At 29.4% G+C, this 20,575-nt stretch overlaps 1 protein-coding gene across 3 annotated transcripts; it reads left to right on the forward strand.

Annotated features, from left to right (window-relative positions):
• The first annotated feature begins 842 nt into the window (after window positions 1–842).
• Sec23 (transport protein Sec23) lies at window positions 843–20,176 on the forward strand. 3 transcript variants are annotated; one of them, XM_083084036.1, is made up of 12 exons: window positions 843–1,106; window positions 1,473–1,755; window positions 2,093–2,179; window positions 2,940–3,186; window positions 3,282–3,531; window positions 3,613–4,263; window positions 4,345–4,498; window positions 4,638–4,789; window positions 4,895–5,069; window positions 6,260–6,481; window positions 15,050–15,070; window positions 19,781–20,176. In XM_083084036.1, exons 2-12 carry the CDS (start codon window positions 1,477–1,479, stop codon window positions 19,868–19,870), a joined length of 2,328 nt encoding a protein of 775 aa, XP_082940162.1. In that variant the 5' UTR covers window positions 843–1,106; window positions 1,473–1,476; the 3' UTR covers window positions 19,871–20,176. The 3 variants fall into 3 exon arrangements, with proteins under 3 accessions (XP_082940162.1, XP_082940161.1, XP_082940163.1); XM_083084035.1 differs by having other exon boundaries at window positions 1,062–1,230; XM_083084037.1 differs by lacking the exon at window positions 15,050–15,070 and having other exon boundaries at window positions 1,062–1,230.
• Window positions 20,177–20,575: the final 399 nt, after the last annotated feature.

Consider the following 20,575-nt stretch of genomic DNA (forward strand, 5'->3'; position numbering starts at 1 on the left):
GGTAGAAAAACATATTTCAATTATCTACGCTTATCCACGATCCATGATATATTATGCGATTATGCGGAATTAATAATAAATTAGTCATGGATTAAAAGTTACAAAAGAGATAAATTTGCTCGTTTTGCTTACACTTAAAGTCAGTACATATGAGAAAATTTTAGTATTTACCATAAGCAAATCGACCAATCACAGGACGGCGTCCATTTTATATAGCTTCCGGCTAACTTCACAATATAAAAAAATTTAATTAAAATTAAACGAATGACTCACAAACCTTTTTAATTATACTTCAAAACTCTTCATACGAAATACAAACGATTCATAAGGAGAATTTTTAATATTTAGTTATGTTGGCTAACTACATACTGTAAAAATGATTAATTTTTTATAATTATTCTAATTACTCACAAACGTTTTTAATCACACTTCAAACATCTTCATATGAAATACAAACGATTCCATAAGGAGATTTTTGGTTGGCTGAAAAATTTCCGGCTAACTTAATACGAATTGGCTTCTCTCTGTATATTGTTAGAAATACAATTGGTCACACTGAATTATTTTGTCATGTTGGCAACCCTTTAATCAACGATTAAGTTTGATCGAAGCGGCCCTAAAGGTGGAAGCACATAAAATTACATAGGCGCATAACCATAAGCATAAAGAAATTGATTGGTCCACAAATATATGCATAAGAAAATGAACCAATCAATTTTCTTATGCTTATGGTTATGCGCCTATGCAATTTTATGTGCTTCCACCTTAAGGGCCTCCGCACAAGGTGTTCCGTATCGCATTACGTTACGTTAAGTATAAATCGTAAATTTAACTCCGTACGTAAAATTAAACTTCAGTCAACGCACAGAAGAAATCGTAACGTAAAGACATGTCTTTACGTCCGCTGAATGCGGCCATTGGCCACATTCGGACTCAACAGTTGGACAACGTTATTAGAATTTCTGATGTAATTGACGCTGACTGGCCGGATCTGAAAGTAAAAACCAATCATGTTCGATTGTTGCTTAGCGATTGAGTCCGCTGAATTCGGCTATTCTACGCATGCGTTAAATCCAAGTAGTCACAAATGACGTGGCTTGGAAAGTGTATGTAAAAGAGAAAATTATTATTTTCTTAATTAAACAATACATTTCATAGTGGGAGGTTGATGATAAAATTGTATTCATGAACAGTGCTAATTAACTTGTGCTATTTTCTTTAAAGATAATTGTAAGTATTTGTTAATTTGTGATTAATTTACTACAACAATTTTTTGTATTCTTGATATCTACTCTTTTGGAAATTTATCCATTATTCTGCACTTATGTTATATGAAATAATTATATTAAAAAAAGAAAAAATAATGTTAAAAATATAGTTATATATATATATATATGTATATATGTGTAAAAAAATTAAACTCTATATTGTAAGAAAATATATTAATTATCTTTTGTATATTTTTTTTACAGCATTATGACAACATATGAAGATTTTATTCAACAAAATGAAGATCGTGACGGTGTGCGTTTCACATGGAATGTTTGGCCCTCATCGCGTATTGATGCTACTAGATTAGTTGTACCATTGGGTACTTTGTATCAACCAATTAAGGAACGAGTAGATCTTCCGCCAATTCAATATGATCCAGTTTTATGTACAAGATCTACTTGCAGAGCTATTTTAAATCCATTATGTCAAGTAGACTATCGTGCAAAATTATGGGTCTGCAATTTTTGCTTTCAGAGAAATCCTGTAAGAAAAAATTCTATCCATTTTCTTTTAAGCTAAATCATTTTAGCTAGATTGAGTTTAACTTAATTAAATTTAAGCTAGCAATTGTTCAATTTTGGAAGTAAACTCAGCAGAATAGTAAGCTATAGATCCTTGATGTATCTTTGATAAAAATGACTAAAATAATATGATTTAGATTGTATATCATAAGATTTTAATCTTGTGTTATATTATAGTATGTATGTATATACACAGCATATATATGCTATACACATACACACATGTATACAATATAATGTATATATAATCTGTATAATATATTCATGTATATTTTTCATGTATGTTCATTTTTTTTTAGTTTCCACCACAATATGCTGCAATTTCAGAACAGCATCAGCCAGCTGAACTTATTCCAATGTTTTCAACAATCGAGTATACAATAATGGTAAGTAATAAGGTATTATAAATGAATAGAGTAAAAATCATTTTTTATTTATCACAAGAAACATTTTGAAAAATATTAAAGTATTTATTTCTATTAGAAATTAAAGTATATTTTAATGTGTTTCTTTATTTTATTATGATGTATTTACATTCATATTCTTTATTACTTCATTTAAATTCGTATTTTATTTAATACATAATTCTCTTGTAATTTTCTGTCTATATCATATAAGATAATTTAAAAAGTAGTCAAAATATTTATTAGGAGCATATAGTATTCATAAAAATATTTTAAAGGTATTTTTATATTTCAATAAATTCTAAATTTGTATTATTATTATATATTATTTTTTTTAAAGTTAAATTATATTAATACGCATATTGTGAATTATATTAATAATTATGAGAAAAAAACCTTGCAAAAAGAATTTATAAGGAAATTCTTCGAAATAAGAAATAAGGGAAATATATATAAATGATCAAAATGTATACATTTATTTGAATAGTAGTGTTATATATGTGTTATATATGTTGAATAGTTATATTATGAAACAAATATTTTTGATTTTACTTTTTTTAAGATTCGATTCTTAAGAACATTATTTTTTATTATCATTTATTGACATTACATGATTTATTATAGTTTTTATTATATATAAATTTATGATATATATTATTTTAAATATATATTATTTAAATATATATTATTTATATATTATTGTATCTGTGTCCAATTGTATGTATTTATATGTATTGTTTAGCGTGCCCAATGTTTGCCACCAATATTTCTACTTGTTGTGGATACATGTCTGGATGATGAAGAATTAGGGGCACTTAAAGATTCATTACAAATGTCATTGTCTCTGCTTCCACCCAATGCTCTTATTGGTCTTATCACATTTGGCAAAATGGTTCAAGTTCATGAATTAGGATGTGATGGTTGTAGTAAAAGTTATGTATTTCGTGGCACAAAGGATCTTCAACCAAAACAAGTTCAAGATATGTTAGGTACGAATACAATAAGTCCCAAGTTATATTTACTATATTAGTCATTGTTCTTCATGATTACTTTATTGCATTTTATTCACATTACATTTTGATAGGTATAGGTAGACCAATTCCTGGACAAAATCCAAATCAACCAAGAGGACCTGGCGCGCAACTATTGCCAGCTGCTAATCGCTTTTTGCAACCAGTACATAAGTGTGATATGAGTTTGACAGATCTTTTAGGAGAATTGCAACGTGACCCATGGCCTGTTGGGCCAGGGAAACGTTCATTGCGATCTACAGGTGTGGCATTGGCAGTCGCCACGGGTCTCTTAGAAGCTAGTTATGCAAATACTGGTGCTAGGTATTTATATGTTGTAATATGATGTATATATGTTACGTTTTTCATTGTAATCCTACATATAATGCCATCAATGTATTTAAGGATTATGCTATTTGTTGGCGGACCATGTTCTCAAGGACCTGGCCAAGTTGTAACTGATGATTTACGACAACCAATCAGATCACATCATGATATTCAAAAGGATAATGCTAAGCATATGAAAAAGGCAACTAAGCATTATGATGCACTTGCATCACGTGCTGCAACTAATGGCCATATAATAGATATTTATTCTTGTGCTCTTGACCAAACTGGTTTATTAGAAATGCGACAATGTTGCAACTCTACTGGTGGTCATAAGGTGATGGGGGATTCATTTAATTCTTCATTATTCAAACAAACTTTTCAACGAGTATTTGCTAAAGATGCCAAGGGTGATTTGAAAATGGCATTCAATGCAACCTTAGAAGTAAAAACATCTCGGGAAATTAAAGTTTCTGGAGCAATTGGACCTTGCGTATCATTGGGAGTGAAAGGATCAAGTGTTGGAGAACAAGAAGTAGGTTTAGGTGGTACTTGTCAGTGGAAATTTTGTTCATTGACACCATCTACAACAACAGCATTATTCTTTGAAGTTGTAAATCAACATACAGCCCCAATTCCGCAAGGTGGAAGAGGCTGTATTCAATTCATTACCCAATATCAACATAGTAATGGACAAAGGCGAATTAGAGTTACTACTATTGCAAGAAAGTAAATATATTTTTTATTATACATTATATGCGATAATATTATAAATATTTATGATACTATAGGAATATCTTTAATTATCAGTTGGGCAGATGCATCGTCATCTTTGCATCATGTAAGCGCAGGATTTGATCAGGAAGCAGCAGCTGTTCTCATGTCACGTTTAGCTGTATTTAGAGCAGAAAGTGATGATGGTCCAGATGTTTTAAGATGGGTTGATCGTATGCTGATTAGACTTGTTAGTAGTTTCTATCATTAAAATTGTGCCCAATTACACTTAATATAAAGCTTAAACTTTATATGTTTATACATATAGATTTACACATAAATATATATTGTATCTATATATTTTGAGGTGTAAAATCTTATTATTGCAGTGTCAAAAATTTGGAGAATATGCAAAAGATGATCCAAATAGCTTTAGATTGGCAGAAAATTTTTCCTTGTATCCACAATTTATGTATCATTTACGCAGATCACAATTCTTACAAGTATTCAATAATTCTCCAGATGAAACTAGTTTTTATAGGTAAATTGTTATTTTATTTTTATAAAACACATGATATATTTAAAACTTATTGATACATTTAGTTCTCATATTTCATATATCAATATATATTTTTTGACATTCTAGACATATGCTTATGCGTGAAGATTTAACAAATTCTTTAATTATGGTTCAGCCAATTTTATACAGTTATGGATTTAATGGCCCTCCAGAACCAGTATTATTAGATACTTCATCTATTCAGCCTGAGAGAATTTTATTAATGGATACATTTTTTCAAATACTTATATTTCATGGAGAGGTAAGTATAACAGTATTAAATTAACATATATTAAATCTATTTGAAATGCAATATATACAAAAAAAATATATTTTATGTCGCTAATAAGTTATAACAGAGAATATATACAGGGTGTTAGAAAAGTCTGGAAACGGTCAAATATCTCGAAAACGAAACGTTTCTGAGAAAAATGTTTCGAACCAAAGTTGTAGGATTTCAAAAGATCTATTTACTAGCGCTATGAGTTTAACCTTGGGTGCTACAAGAATAGCTACAAGAATAAGTAATAAAAAATAGGGGTTCCCATTTAAAAAACGGAAGTTGACCTTCAAATGACCTTGAAAATGACCTTTAATGTCGAATCCAAGATCACTATTAGATAGCCCCCTTTGTTCCCTACAACTTTTATCCGAGTCGTTTTCCTTCAAACGTTGATCCTAAAAAGTTATGAGAGTGGAACTTTTAAAATGGGACACCCTGTATATATATATATATATATATATATATATATATATATATATATATATATATATATTTCACTAAAGAATAAAGATAAAAAAAATTACAGAAAACATTATCTTTTTACTATCATTAATTATTTTTTTATATTATTTTATTATATTTTAATTATATTTATATTATATTTATATTATATTGTGCGTGTGTGTGTGTGCGTAAATTATATCAAATATAAGTCTAAACATAATGCCATATGGAGTAAACTATCAATATTCTGCGAAAATTTGTTTTGGTTTAGTGTAGAGTTAATTTCAGTTTTTAATTTTTATATACATATTTATATTTATAGTCATGTATGTCTACATGTATATTATACATATATCTGAGTATAATGTGTGCATAAAATCTTAAATGCAAGAATTTGTAGCTAATATATAATTATTTATTTAAAAATACAATCTTTTGAATTGTAAACACTTTTTCTATTGTTTCATGATAAAGTTTATCCAATCCGGGCAATATTAGCGATTAATGTCATTGTACAATTTTATTATGACACTATAAATGTTACAAAAATTTTAAGTATTGAATGATTAAGATTATGAGACTTTTAAAATAAATAAATAAATGGTAAATAGATAAATATATCGATATATCTAAAAATATTATTTATTTCTAAATTTTGATTGTATATAAAACTCAGAAAGAAATTTATTCACTAATGTATATTATTTTGAAATTTATTTTTACAGACTATTGCACAATGGCGACAATCAAAATATCAAGATCTGCCAGAATATGAAAATTTCCGACAATTATTAGCAGCGCCTGTTGATGATGCAGCTGAAATCTTAGCTGGTAGATTTCCCGCACCTCGATATATTGATACAGAGCAAGGTGGTTCTCAAGCTAGATTTTTATTGAGTAAAGTCAATCCAAGTCAGACTCACAATAATATGTATGCTTATGGTGCGGTAAGTAAATATATTTAATATTTTGATATTTTATTTTAATAAAATAATTTGTCATGAAAGAAAATAATAGAAATAATAGATTTTATCAAAATTTATTATAAAAGACATTCGGTACAACATCTAAGAACCTTATTGATAGATTCTATAATTAATTTAACATTGGTTACATGATGATGAAAATAAATATTAGTAATTTTTTAATTTTATTATATGTGTTAATATATAATTTTTAGATTATTTATTTTAGATGATTTAATATATAGTATTTTAAATGATTATAGAAGTTAAAAATATGAAAAGTTATTACGTACATTTTCCTAAAATTAAAAGCCGGTTTTACTTTTTATATTATTATAAAACCATGCATAATAAAATTACTTATAATAAAGTTATTAAACATTTCAATTTTCAAATTGTATTATTTTACTTAAATATATATCATATGCTTGAAAATCACACATGCAAAATTTCATAAAATTAAAATTACCATTCAAAATAAATTAATCATCAAAATAAATTTAACATTTAAAATACATTTGTTGACATTAATGTCAATGGTTATTTTTAACAACTATTATTTCCTTAATATCTTCTTTGAAACCATATAAATTAAAATTTTTATTAAAATAATGTTGACGTATAAAAAAAATTATAAAAATTTGTGTTTATTTTATTCTTGTAAATTCTTTCAGAAATCCTTTTCACTTATTGTAATATATATAAGGTGTCCCTGAGCACTCCATCACGCATTTGTGAGGAGGTAAAGCGCAGTAAATTAAATAAAGAAGTTCTATTCCATGTAACGATTTTTGCAATAATAATAAAAATATTAATTATTAAAATCGGACGAATGAGAGAAGCGCTCGACCGCTCGGGCTATAGCACGGCCCACCGTGTCAGACATTGCCGTGTCAGACATCTGCTGGCGCGCGACGACGGGAGGGACAGCGCGCCGCTACCCGTGGTTACCGCTATCGGCGCTATCGCCAGTTTTGCCGCGCTCCGGTTGACACGGTGGGCCGTGCTATAGCTCGAGCGGTCGAGCGCTTCTCTCATTTGTCCGATTTTAATAATTAATATTTCTATTATTATTGCAAAAATCGTTACATGGAATAGGACTTCTTTATTTAATTTACTGCGCTCTACCTCCTCACAAGTGCGTGATGGAGTGCTCAGAGATACCCTGTATATGTGTATATATATATATAGGGTGTTTCTTAATAAGTGCGAAAAATTTTAGGAGTTGATTCTTTGTCGAAAATTAAGGAGGGTTTTTCATATAAATATATACTCTTACATCCCTCCCTGTGGAGTTACACTCCTTCAAAAATGGGGGTAAAAATTAGGTTTTTATTTTTTAGGTTTTTATTATAATTTTGTTTTTGTTCTAATTTTCCCAACCTTTACTCTAATTTTATTTTTATTTTAAAAATTAACTTCTCGTAATTCGAAACCTATGCTATTTAACATCGTGCTGTGCACGATAACGTATTTTATTTTTTTTTTCCTTGAAAACTATTGATTTTATGAAAAAAATAAAAGAACAAAGATTCTAAATAAATCAAACTTTTTAATGCATATTTTTAAATGATCATATTCCGGTCCATTAAAAAGTTCTAATAAAAAATTGAATAGAGGTTGCTAGTTTCAGCCCCTTATAACAATACGGGAAGTTGAAAAAAAATATTAATAAATAACTTTTTTACTAGTAGAAAATATCCTAGTTTCATTTCTTTAACTTGTTCTAAATTTGAGAAAAAAAATAAAAACCTAATTTTTATTTCCATTTTTGGAGGAGTGTGATTCCACAGGGAGGGATGTAGGAGTATATGTTGATATAAAAAAACCCCCTTAATTTTCAACAAAGAATCATCTCCTAAAATTTTTCGCACTTATTAATATACACACATATACAGGGTGTCCCAGACTACCCGTGCACCCCTTTTAAAATGAAAATAAATGGCTTTTATAAAAAATCGCGAACAATTTTTAAGTAAATCGGGTACGCTCTATCAAATGGTGATATTTTCAACTTTTGATTCCGACCGGAAATACGCCATCCGGATCGGAAGTTGAATTTTTTTAGAGGAACATGGTACTTTTTATTACAAATTCGAATTGTGCGTGAAAAAATAAGAAACTTTTGTATCAACCGTTTTTTCTGAAAGTGCATGTATCAATCTTAAAATTGACCTTGAAAGTAACTGTAAGACTGAAACCGTAAGATTGACAGAGGCACCCGATTTACTTAAAAATTGTTCGCGATTTTTTATAAAAGCCATTTATTTTCATTTTAAAAGGGGTGTACGGGTGGTCTGGGACACCCTGTATATGTATATTTTATCAGAGAGAAGAATGAGAGGTATCACGGCCCGCTTTTAAGTGATCCCTGAAAGCGATACGCCCTCTGTGGATCTTAAAAATGTGCACCTAAACTACGAAGCCAAGGTGCACGAATGTTCTCAGAGAGTAACATATAAGGTGCACAATTTCTGGTTCTATTCCGTCCTATGTGCACAAAATGTCGGTAGCACCAGTGCTGTATGGCAAGGCGCTTACGTATATCAAATAAATTTTAATATAAATGAGAAATGACGAATTTGCGATCCTCTCTCTCTCTCTCTCTCTCTCTCTCTCTCTCTCTCTCTATATATATATATATATATATATATATATATATACATATATATATATACATAGCAAAAATATATAGGGTGTTCCATTTAAAAAAATTGAAGTGACCTTCACGTGACCTTCAAATGACTCTTCAGTGTCAAACCAATGATACCATCTTATGGCCCCCTCGAAACCATAAAACTTTTGTCTGAAACATTTTTCTCTAAAATGCTTTGTTTTCGAAATAATTGCGTGCGTTAATTAAAATGGCTCACCCTGTATATATATATATATATATATATATATATACAGGGTGAGCCATTTTAATTAACGCACGCAATTATTTCGAAAACAGGTTTGACACTGAAGAGTCATTTGAAGGTCACGTGAAGGTCACTTCAATTTTTTTAAATGGAACACCCTATATATTTTTGCACACTCTTGTAGCTTATCTCGAGAGCTTTCCAAAACACTATAATTAAGTACCTTTTCGTTAAGTACTTTTTGAGTTATGAGGCTTGAAATAATTTCTTAATTTTACATAAACCGTAAAATATCTTGTAAAATATTCATTTTTCGATTATCTTACCTTAATACTTTTACGTACAAAATAATGAGAGGAATCAATTGGTGTAAAGAAAACACATAGTTGTTTTTAAGAAAAAATATGAAATTGTTAATTGCAAATTACATATTTTTTCTTCAAAACAACTATGTGTTTTCTTTACACCAGTTGATTCCTCTCATTATTTTGTACGTAAAAGTATTAAGGTAAGATAATCGAAAAATGAATATTTTACAAGATATTTTACGGTTTATGTAAAATTAAGAAATTATTTCAAGCCTCATAACTCAAAAAGTACTTAACGAAAAGGTACTTAATTATAGTGTTTTGGAAAGCTCTCGAGATAAGCTACAAGAATATGCAATGACAAATAGTAGGTTCCATCTAAGAAATTGAAGGTGACCTTCATGTGACCTTCAAATAACTCTTCAAGGTCAAACCAATGATACCATCTTATGGCCCCCTCGAAACCATAAAACTTTTGTCTGAAACATTTTTCTCTAAAATGCTTTGTTTCCGAAATAATTGCGTGCGTTAATTAAAATGGCTCACCCTGTATATATATATATATATATATATATATAAGGTAGACCATTTTAATCAATACACGCGAATATCTCAGAAACACTGCATTAAATCGAAAAATGTTTCAGATATAAGTTGTATGGCTTGAAGGGGGACATAAGAGGGTACCATTGATTTGACCTTGGGTGGCGTTGTCAAGGTCAGGGCAAGGTCACTTTGGATTTTTTAAATGGAACTCCCTATTTTTTATTACATATTCTTGTAACTCATCTCGAGAGCTTTCCAAAACACTATAATTAAGTTAGTTTTCATTAAGTACTTTCCGAGTTATGAGGCTTGAAATCATTTCTTAATTTTACATAAACCGTAAAATATCTTGTAAAATATTCTTTTTTCGATTATCTTACCTTAATACTTTTATGTACAAAATAATCAGAGAGGAATCAATTGGTGTAAAGAAACAACATAATTGTTTCGAAAAAAAAAATGTAATTTGCAATTAACAATTCCATATTTTTTCTTAAAAACAACTATGTGTTTTCTTTACACCAATTGATTCCTCTCATTATTTTGTACATAAAAGTATTAAGGTAAGATAATCGAAAAATGAATATTTTACAAGATATTTTACGATTTATGTAAAATTAAGAAATTATTTCAAGCCTCATAACTCAAAAAGTACTTAACGAAAAGGTACTTAATTATAGTGTTTTGGAAAGCTATCGAGATAAGCTACAAGAATGTGCAAAAATATATAGGATGTTCCATTTAAAAAAATTGAAGTGACCTTCACGTGACCTTCAAATGACTCTTCAAGGTCAAACCAATGGTACCATCTTATGGCCCCCTCGAAACCATACAACTTTTGTCGAAAACGTTTTTCTCTAAGATGCTTAGTTTTTGAAAGAAAAGGGGTGTACGGGTGGTCTAGGACACCCTATATATATATATATATAGAGAGAGAGAGAGAGAGAGAGATTTTTGATTGATTGATTGACCTTTATTAGCTTTCTCAGCTATTTGTAGTATACAATTTTAAAATACATTAAATAACATTAAATAATATATATTCCTTTAACATTCGCTTAAATGGTTCGATCCTATCACAATGTTTCATTTCGGCTGGTAAATCATATAGTTTCACTCCTTCATAAAACATACTCTTTTGCGCACTTCTTGTTCTGCGAAATTGTATTGCAATATCTCCGGCCTGTCGAGTTTGTCTTTCACTTACATTTCCTACTATTTCTAGTCTATTTCGTAGCTGCTCTGTCAGCAAATTCCTTACAATCTTAAAAATAAATAAACATACATTATAGTATAGCCTCTGTCTTACGGACATGAACTGCAACGCTTGCAGCATATGTTCCACTTTGGTATACCTATCACACTGTAATATAACCCTCATTGCCCGATTTTGCGCTACTTGCAATTTATCCAGCTGTGTTTCTCCCATATCCATTAACAACGTTGCACAATATTCGAAGTGAGGTGCTATGTGATTGCCTTATATACAATACATCTAGTATATGCCGATATACAATTTCCTATTCTATTTAAAAAACTCGTCTTCTTTCCTATCTTTTTTAACATATAGTCACAATGATCTTTAAATCGAAGTTTATCATCAATAATTATTCCTAGGTATTTCATTATCTCTACTCGTTCTATCTCAGTTCCATCCAAGCATTTTAATACAATATTTCCTTTCAGTTCCTTTCTTACACTCTTAACTATCATATATTTCGTTTGTCCTGCATTCATTTTCAATTTATTTGTATTCATCCATTTTTCTACCATATTAAATGCCATATTCATTTCTGACTCTAACTGCTCACTACTTTCACCAACTACATATATTAATGTATCATCCGCAAACATTTTTATACTACATCCTTCAGGACAAATTTTAATTATATCATTAATATATACAATAAATAACAAGGGTCCTAGTACAGATCCTTGCGGCACTCCATATTCAGTGGCATTAATTTAGACCATTTATCGTTGAAACGAACCTGCTGCGTTCTATTATTTAAGTATGATTTTAACCATTCTAAAACCATCCCTTTCATTCCATATTGATATAATTTTTCTATTAATCTTTTTCTATCTATTGTTTCGAAAGCTCGCTTAAGATCCATAAATATTACTCCAACCATTTTTCCTTCGCTAACTATTAATTTCCATTCGTCAACAACAGTTTGAATTGCCGTTTCACACGAATACTGTTTTCTAAAACCTGATTGATGTTCTGTTATAATACTATTAGATTCCAGATACATTTCAATTTGCTTCTTTACCACTAATTCTAACACTTTCTCATATATTGGTAGCATATTAATAGGTCTATATTCACTTGCTTTTTTAGCTTTTTCTATTTTTGGAATCGGTATTATCGTTGATGTTTTCCAACTCTCTGGACAGCAACCTTCCCTCAAAGAATTATTTATTACTTCAACAAACTCTTCTTTTATTACATTAAACGTTGACTTTAATACATCGCTAGTTATTCCTTTTTCCGTCCCTTTCTTTTTTGGTAATCTCATAACAATTTCCTCTAAATCCTTTACATTAATCATCTCAAAGTTTTCTACAATTCCTGTATTGTCAATAGCATAAACAATTCTTCTACCCGTATCTCTAGACTTATCAATATTTATAGATTTCACTAATTTACTAATACTTTGTACGTAATATATGTTGAATTTATCAGCTATATTACATCCGTTAATGTCGTCTATTATCTCAAAATCTATATTATCTATATCTTTTGTACCCCTTGATTCTCCTCTAATTAATTCTTTCAAAGTTTTCCACATTTTCGTAGGGTTTTCTTTATTACTATCTATCATATCTTCATAGTATTCCTTCTTCTTTTCCCTGATTAATTTAACTACCGCATTTCTTTCAGTTTTAAACTGCAACCAATTCTGTTCCATATTGTCGTACACTGCCTTATTATATGCTTCATCCCTTTTATTTGCTGCTTCTCTTATATCATCTGAAAACCATTGTTTCCCTTCCCAAACTTTTGGAATTCTAAACTTTTTCTTAGGTGCTATAATGTCCAGTGCCTCTACTATGCTATCAACAAATTTTTTCGCTCTCCTATTTACTTCCAAATCTTGACCTCCCCCCATTCTGTTTTCCACTAGACTACTAAATTCATCTATACTAAATTTACTATAGTCTCTGGCATTAAATTCTCTATACTTACTTTTAATTGTATTTAAATATAACACGATTTTTAGCCACGCATGATCTGTTATTTTAAGTTCATGAATTACCTGTAATTGCACTTTATTATTAGCAAAAAGTAGATCAATAATTGTTTGACTATCCTTTGTGACTCTCGTCGGTTTATTAACATACTGTTTCATACCTAGACTCAACATTAGGTTTTGCAATTTCTTTGTATAGAACGAGTCTACCATAAAGTCTATATTAAAATCTCCTAATACCATACAATCTCCCTTTGTTGTTAGTTCCTCTACAGTATCCTCTAAAAATCTAACAAAATCAGCGTCTGATGCACTCGGTGAGTAATACACTACCATTATCGTACCTTTATACATTTTTTCTTTTATTTCTATTGCAACACACCAGCAATTCGAAATTATTTTTTTCGTCAGTAATATTTTATACTTAACATCGCATCTTACATATAAAATTGCTCCTCCTGTATTTCTATTTTCTGCATCGCATCTAATTATACTATAACCTGGAACATTCACCTCACTATCTTCAACTTCAGCAGTCAATCTCGTCTCAGATAATGCTACAATTGCAGGATTCAATCTCTTCATAATCTGATGCTGTATCTTTATGCGCTAACAGACTTTGCGCATTTGTATATAATATTAATTCTTCTTTCTTCTGTGATTGCTATTTCGTATCCTCCCAGCCGACTCTCCTCTTCTCTTCCTGTATCGCCCTCCTGAATGTTGGACATTGCGGATCAAGCGCATCGTGCTCATCACTTATCTCCAAGTTGTATGCTTGAATTTTAAACATACAGTTTACGCATCTCTTTTTGGTTTCCCTGCATTCAAATGCTTTATGTTTCCCGGCACATTTGTGGCAAGTTTCATCTCGAGTACAATTTTTCGCAATATGAAAATAACCCCAGCATTTAAAACATCTTTTAACGCTAATATGATTAAACACAGGGCACTTATTCCATCCTACACTTAGTTTTCCTTTACTCAATATTAATTCATATGTTTTTTTATCTGTTTCAATTATTACAGAACCTCCTTTTTTTCCTCTTTTTCGTGATTTACTATCATCATTTTGCTTCTCTTTAATTATTCTCTTTAATTATTCAGAGAGAGAGAGGGGGGGGGATCGCAAATTCGTCATTTCTCATTTATATTAAAATTTATTTGATATACGTAAGCACCTTACTATACAGCACTGGTGCTTCCGACATTTTGTGTACATAGCACGGAATAGAACCAGAAATTGTGCACCTTATATGTTACCCTCTGAGAACATTCGTGTACCTTGGCTTCGTAGTTTAGGTGCATGTTTTTAAGGTCCACAGAGGGCGTATCGCTTTCAAGGATCACCTAAAAGCGGGCCGTGACACTTCTCATTCTTCTCTGATATTATAATACTTGGAGAATTTTAATCTATAAAATTCGATTATAAGAAAATATTAAAAATTATAAATTATAAAAAAATCTGAGGTAATATTAAACTTCTATTATGAAATTATGAAATGAATAATTTAATTTCAAATAGATTAAAGAATTAGGAATTGAAAGAAGTATAAATAATTTTTATGAATGTTCATGTATAATACCACTTGTAATTAATATTTTTATTTTATGTTACCATGATGCTGTGAACTATAGGGGATGCCGATACCTAACGGGGTGTGTTATTTTATTTAATTTTTTTTCCTCTATTTGCTTAGCTGCTTTGGTGATTGGATTATTTAAGATTAACAGATTGATATTCATATGCAAATGCATTTCATTGATTTTCTTATAATTTATTAATTTTTTATTAGTGTATTTTAGTACTTTTTAAATTATCTTATTTCATTTAAAAAAGGCCATAGAAAATATATAATAATTTTATAATTGTATATAGTATGGGTAAAAAAAAATAATACGAGCAAAAGATATAAATAATTTCTCATACAAAAATGGGAAGAAAAATAGAAAATATAAGAAAATTTTTTCGTATAAGGTTTTGTTCAAAAAAAATTTTTCTTTCATATTTTATTTTACCTATTTTTGCATGGATTTTTTCAATATAAAAATGAATCGAATATTGCTGGTATATTATTATGCGAATTATGTAAAAATAAATCTTAATAAATTTACAATGATATAGATGTATTTTGATATTTTAATTATATTAAGATTCTACTAATTATTTTTACAGATCGCATAAAGTGACATTATAATAATTCTTAATAATTATTATAGAAATAATTGTAATTTAAGACACATATGTATGTGTGTGTGTGTGTAAGTGTGTGTGCGCGCACGTATGTGTACATATACATATACCTGGTGGTGGGAAATTTAAAAGAAATTAAAAATTTATCTTTCTAAATATAAATTATCTGTTTTCTTAACATATGTGCAACATACTTCAAATTTGTGAAAAATATTATAGATTGATCTTTCAAGGGAGTGCCTCGTTTGACCACGTTGCGATTGACCACAGCCAATTATATCAACCTGTACTTAGGGTAACCAGCAAAGACTGACCAATCAAAGAGTCCTATTTTGAATTGGCCAATTGGCGACGTGGTCAATCGGGTGTCACCCTCTTTCAACATATTTATAATCATTTTGACATACTTTAAAGATAGACAATTTTTAAAACTTTATTCTTTTATTAAGTAAATTTTTAGTGTAAAATGCATATATAATTAGATCACTGTAAAAAAATTAAGGATAAATTTGTTTCGAATCTATCGAAGAATTTAAGTTTTAAAAAAATTTTTGATATTTTCATACATTTTCTTTTTACTAATATTGAAAAATTTCAAATTAAAAGTTTTAATTTTCTTAACTGCCTAAAATATATTTTGTTTTGTTAAAGAAATTTTTGCATAAATATTTCTTCCTTCATTTTTCTTCTATGTTTTTCTTTCTTATATTCTATAATACATACTTTGAATATACTTTAGAAAAAATTGAAATATTTTAGATAATTAAACCAAGTAAACTAAAAAAATATATATTTCTAATTAAATATTTTAATTTATAAATAAATTATTTTATATACAGGGTAGACCACTTTAATCAATACACGCGAATATCTCGAAAAGAAGAAGTTTTTTCAAAAAATGTTTCAGACAAAAGTTGTATGGTTTCGAGGGGGACATAAGATGGTGCCATTAGTTTGACCTTGAAAACCTGAAGGTCACGTGAAGTCACCTCCAACTTTTTAAATAGGACACCCTATATGCTTTTGCATATTCTTGTAGCTTATCTCGAGAGCTTTCCAAAATACTATAATTAAGTTAGTTTTCATTAAGTACTTTTCGAGTTATGAAGCTTGAAAACATTTCTTAATTTTACATAAACCGTAAAATATCTTGTAAAATATTCATTTTTCGATTATCTTACCTTAATATTTAAGGTAAGATACCTTTTATGCACAAAATAATGAGAGGAATCAATTGGTGTAAAGAAAACACATAGTTGTTTCGAAGAAAAAATATGTAATTGTTAATTGCAAATTACATTTTTTTTCTACGAAACAACTATGTGTTTTTTTTACACCAATTGATTCCTCTCATTTTTTTGTGCATAAAAGTATTAAGGTACGATAATCGAAAAATGAATATTTTACAAGATATTTTATGACGGTTTATGTAAAATTAAGAAATGTTTTCAAGCTTCATAACTCGAAAAGTACTTAATGAAAACTAACTTAATTATAGTGTTTTGGAAAACTCTCGAGATAAGCTACAAGAATATGCAAAAGCATATAGGGTGTCCCATTTAAAAAGTTGGAGGTGACCTTCACGTGACCTTCAGGTGACTCTTCAAGGTCAAACTAATGGCACCATCTTATGTCTCTTTCGAAACCATACAACTTTTGTCTGAAACATTTTTTGAAAAAACTTCCTTTTCGAGATATTCGCGTGTATTGATTAAAATGGTCTACCCTGTATATATATATATATATATATATATATATATATATATATATATATATATATATACATATACAGGGTGATTCTGAACAAACGTTTGTCCTTAAAATATCAAATTCTTGAATGAATTCTAAGACGATTTTTCCTCTTGCAAAATTTTGCCCGGAGCTTAGTTTTTATACTATAAAGGAAAATAGTTAACTACTTACGGAACGAGTACAAGAGATAGGCAGGGACGGCGCGATATAGGCGATTACGTGGGGTGCTCGCCGCGATCAGCTGATTGCTATACGCGATGACTGTAACAATCAGTGTGTGTGTGTGTGTGTGTGTGTGTGTGCGTGCGCGCGCGCGCGTACACATTCTCTCACACACACTGATTGTTACAGTCATCGCGCATAGCAATCAGCTGATCGCGGCGAGTGCCTCACGTAATCGCCTATATCGCGCCGTCCCTGCCTACCTCTTGTACTCGTTCCGTAAGTAGTTAACTATTTTCCTTTATAGTATAAAAACTAAGCTCCGGGCAAAATTTTGCAAGATGAAAAATCGTCTTAGAATTCATTCAAGAATTTGATATTTTAAAGACAAACGTTTGTTCAGAATCACCCTGTGTATATATACAGGGTGGGCCATTTTAATCTATGCACCCAAATTTCTTTGTACCTAAGACAGATACGGAAAAATGATTCAGACAAAAGTTGTTTGGTTTCGAGGGGGCCATAAGATGGTATCATTGGTTTGACCTTGAAGAGTTATTTGAAGGTCACATGAAGGTCACCTTCAATTTCTTAAATGGAACCTACTATTTGTCATTGTATATTCTTGTAGCTTATCCCGAGAGCTTTCCAAAACACTATAATTAAGTACTTTTTTGTTAAGTACTTTTTGAGTTATGAGGCTTGAAATAATTTCTTAATTTTACATAAACCGTAAAATATCTTGTAAAATATTCCTTTTTTTGATTATCTTACCTTAATACTTTTACGTACAAAATAATGAGAGGAATCAACTGGTGTAAAAAAAACACATAGTTGTTTTGAAGAAAAAATATGTAATTTGCAATTAACAATTCCATATTTTTTCTTAAAAACAACTATGTGTTTTCTTTACACCAATTGATTCCTCTCATTATTTTGTACATAAAAGTATTAAGATAAGATAATCGAAAAATGAATATTTTACAAGATATTTTTTTTACGGTTTATGTAAAATTAAGAAATTATTTCAAGCCTCATAACTCAAAAAGTACTTAACAAAAAAGTACTTAATTATAGTGTTTTGGAAAGCTCTCGAGATAAGCTACAAGAATATGCAATGACAAATAGTAGGTTCCATTTAAGAAATTGAAGGTGACCTTCATGTGACCTTCAAATAACTCTTCAAGGTCAAACGAATGATACCATCTTATGGCATCCTCGAAACCAAACAACTTTTGTCTGAATCATTTTTCCGTATCTGTCTTAGGTACAAAGAAATTTGGGTGCATAGATTAAAATGGCCCACCCTGTATATATATACACACACACACAGGGTGTCTGATTCGTAAGGGACCAAACGAAAAGTGATGATAGATTGGGTCAAACTAAGAAGAAAAGTCCTCTACCATTTTGCAAAATTCGCAATAATTATTAAGTAATAAGCAAAAATGTCACATGAAGGTTACCTTTAATTTTTTAAATGAATCCCCCTATTTTTTATTATGTATTCTTATAGCTTATCTCGAGAGCTTTCCAAAACACTATAATAAAGTATTTCTTCATTGAGTACTTTTCAAAATATTCATTTTTCGATTATCTTACCTTAATATTTTTATATACAAAACAATGAGAGGAATCAATTGGTGTAAAGAAAAAACATAGTTGTTTAAAAAAAAAAATGTAATTTGCAATTAACAATTACATATTTTTTCTTAAAAACAACTATGTTTTTTCTTTACACCAATTGATTCCTCTCATTGTTTTGTATATAAAAGTATTAAGGTAAGATAATCGAAAAATGAATATTTTACTAGATATTTTATGGTTTATGTAAAATTAAGAAATTATTTCAAGCCTCATAACTCGAAAAGTACTCAATGAAGAAATACTTTATTATAGTGTTTTGGAAAGCTCTCGAGATAAGCTATAAGAATACATAATAAAAAATAGGGGGTTCATTTAAAAAATTAACCTTCATGTGACATTTTTGCTTATTACTTAATTATTGCGAATTTTGCAAAATGGTAGAGGACTTTTCTTCTTAGCTTGACTCAATCTATCTTCATTTTTCGTTTGGTCCCTCACGAATCGGACACCCTGTATATATATATATATATATATATGTGTGTGTGTGTGTATGTATGTATGTATTAGACAGCTATACCACAACTTATTCATATAAACATTGAAAATATTAAAAAACAATCATAAATTTAGCACATTATTTAGCGCAATAATAAATTATCTTATTTTGTTTTTAGGAGAGTGGGGCGCCTGTTTTGACGGATGATGTTAGCTTACAAGTATTCATGGAACATTTGAAGAAATTAGCTGTATCATCTACAGCATAAGTCAATATATATATTATAAATATTACATATATACATATATATATATATATATATATATATATATATATATATATATATATATACACATATACATATATACATATATACATATATACATATACACACACACACACACACACACACACACACACACACACACACACACACACACACACATATATATATATATATGTGTGTGTGTGTAGTAAATATTCATTTATATTATGTCGACAATTTATATACTTAGAAAAAGGAATATAAGTTAGTAAAAATTGTGCAAAATAAAATAAGCAATTGAAAAACGAATGTAAATTATAGATATAATTTTTTTGAAATTATAAGTTAAACTAACCTAACCTAACCTAACCTAAGCTGTGTTCCAAAATTCACTGCCAGCGCTGTAATCGTTACGTTATGAAGCATACTATCAACAGCGTTCCATTTTGTGAGAGCGTATTGCAAGTACGAATACGATATTCAAAACGGAACACTACTTCAGTGCTGGCAGTACTAGTAATCGAGTAACCTATTTAACCTAGAAATATGGAGAGGCGACAAAAATTTTTGACATTTAAATTTAATACTCGAAGAATCTGATGAAGAATTAAGCGATGAATCTGATTCGGAGGAAGTTAAAAATTTAAAGTTTTATAAAATTATAGAATATTATTGCCTTTTATATTATCCCTTTTCATTTCTACAGCT

Source organism: Camponotus vicinus, unplaced genomic scaffold, assembly GCF_025532165.1.
Source record: "Camponotus vicinus isolate PSW18456_S1 unplaced genomic scaffold, iyCamVici1.0 SCAF_12, whole genome shotgun sequence".
Taxonomy (NCBI): domain Eukaryota; kingdom Metazoa; phylum Arthropoda; class Insecta; order Hymenoptera; family Formicidae; genus Camponotus; species Camponotus vicinus.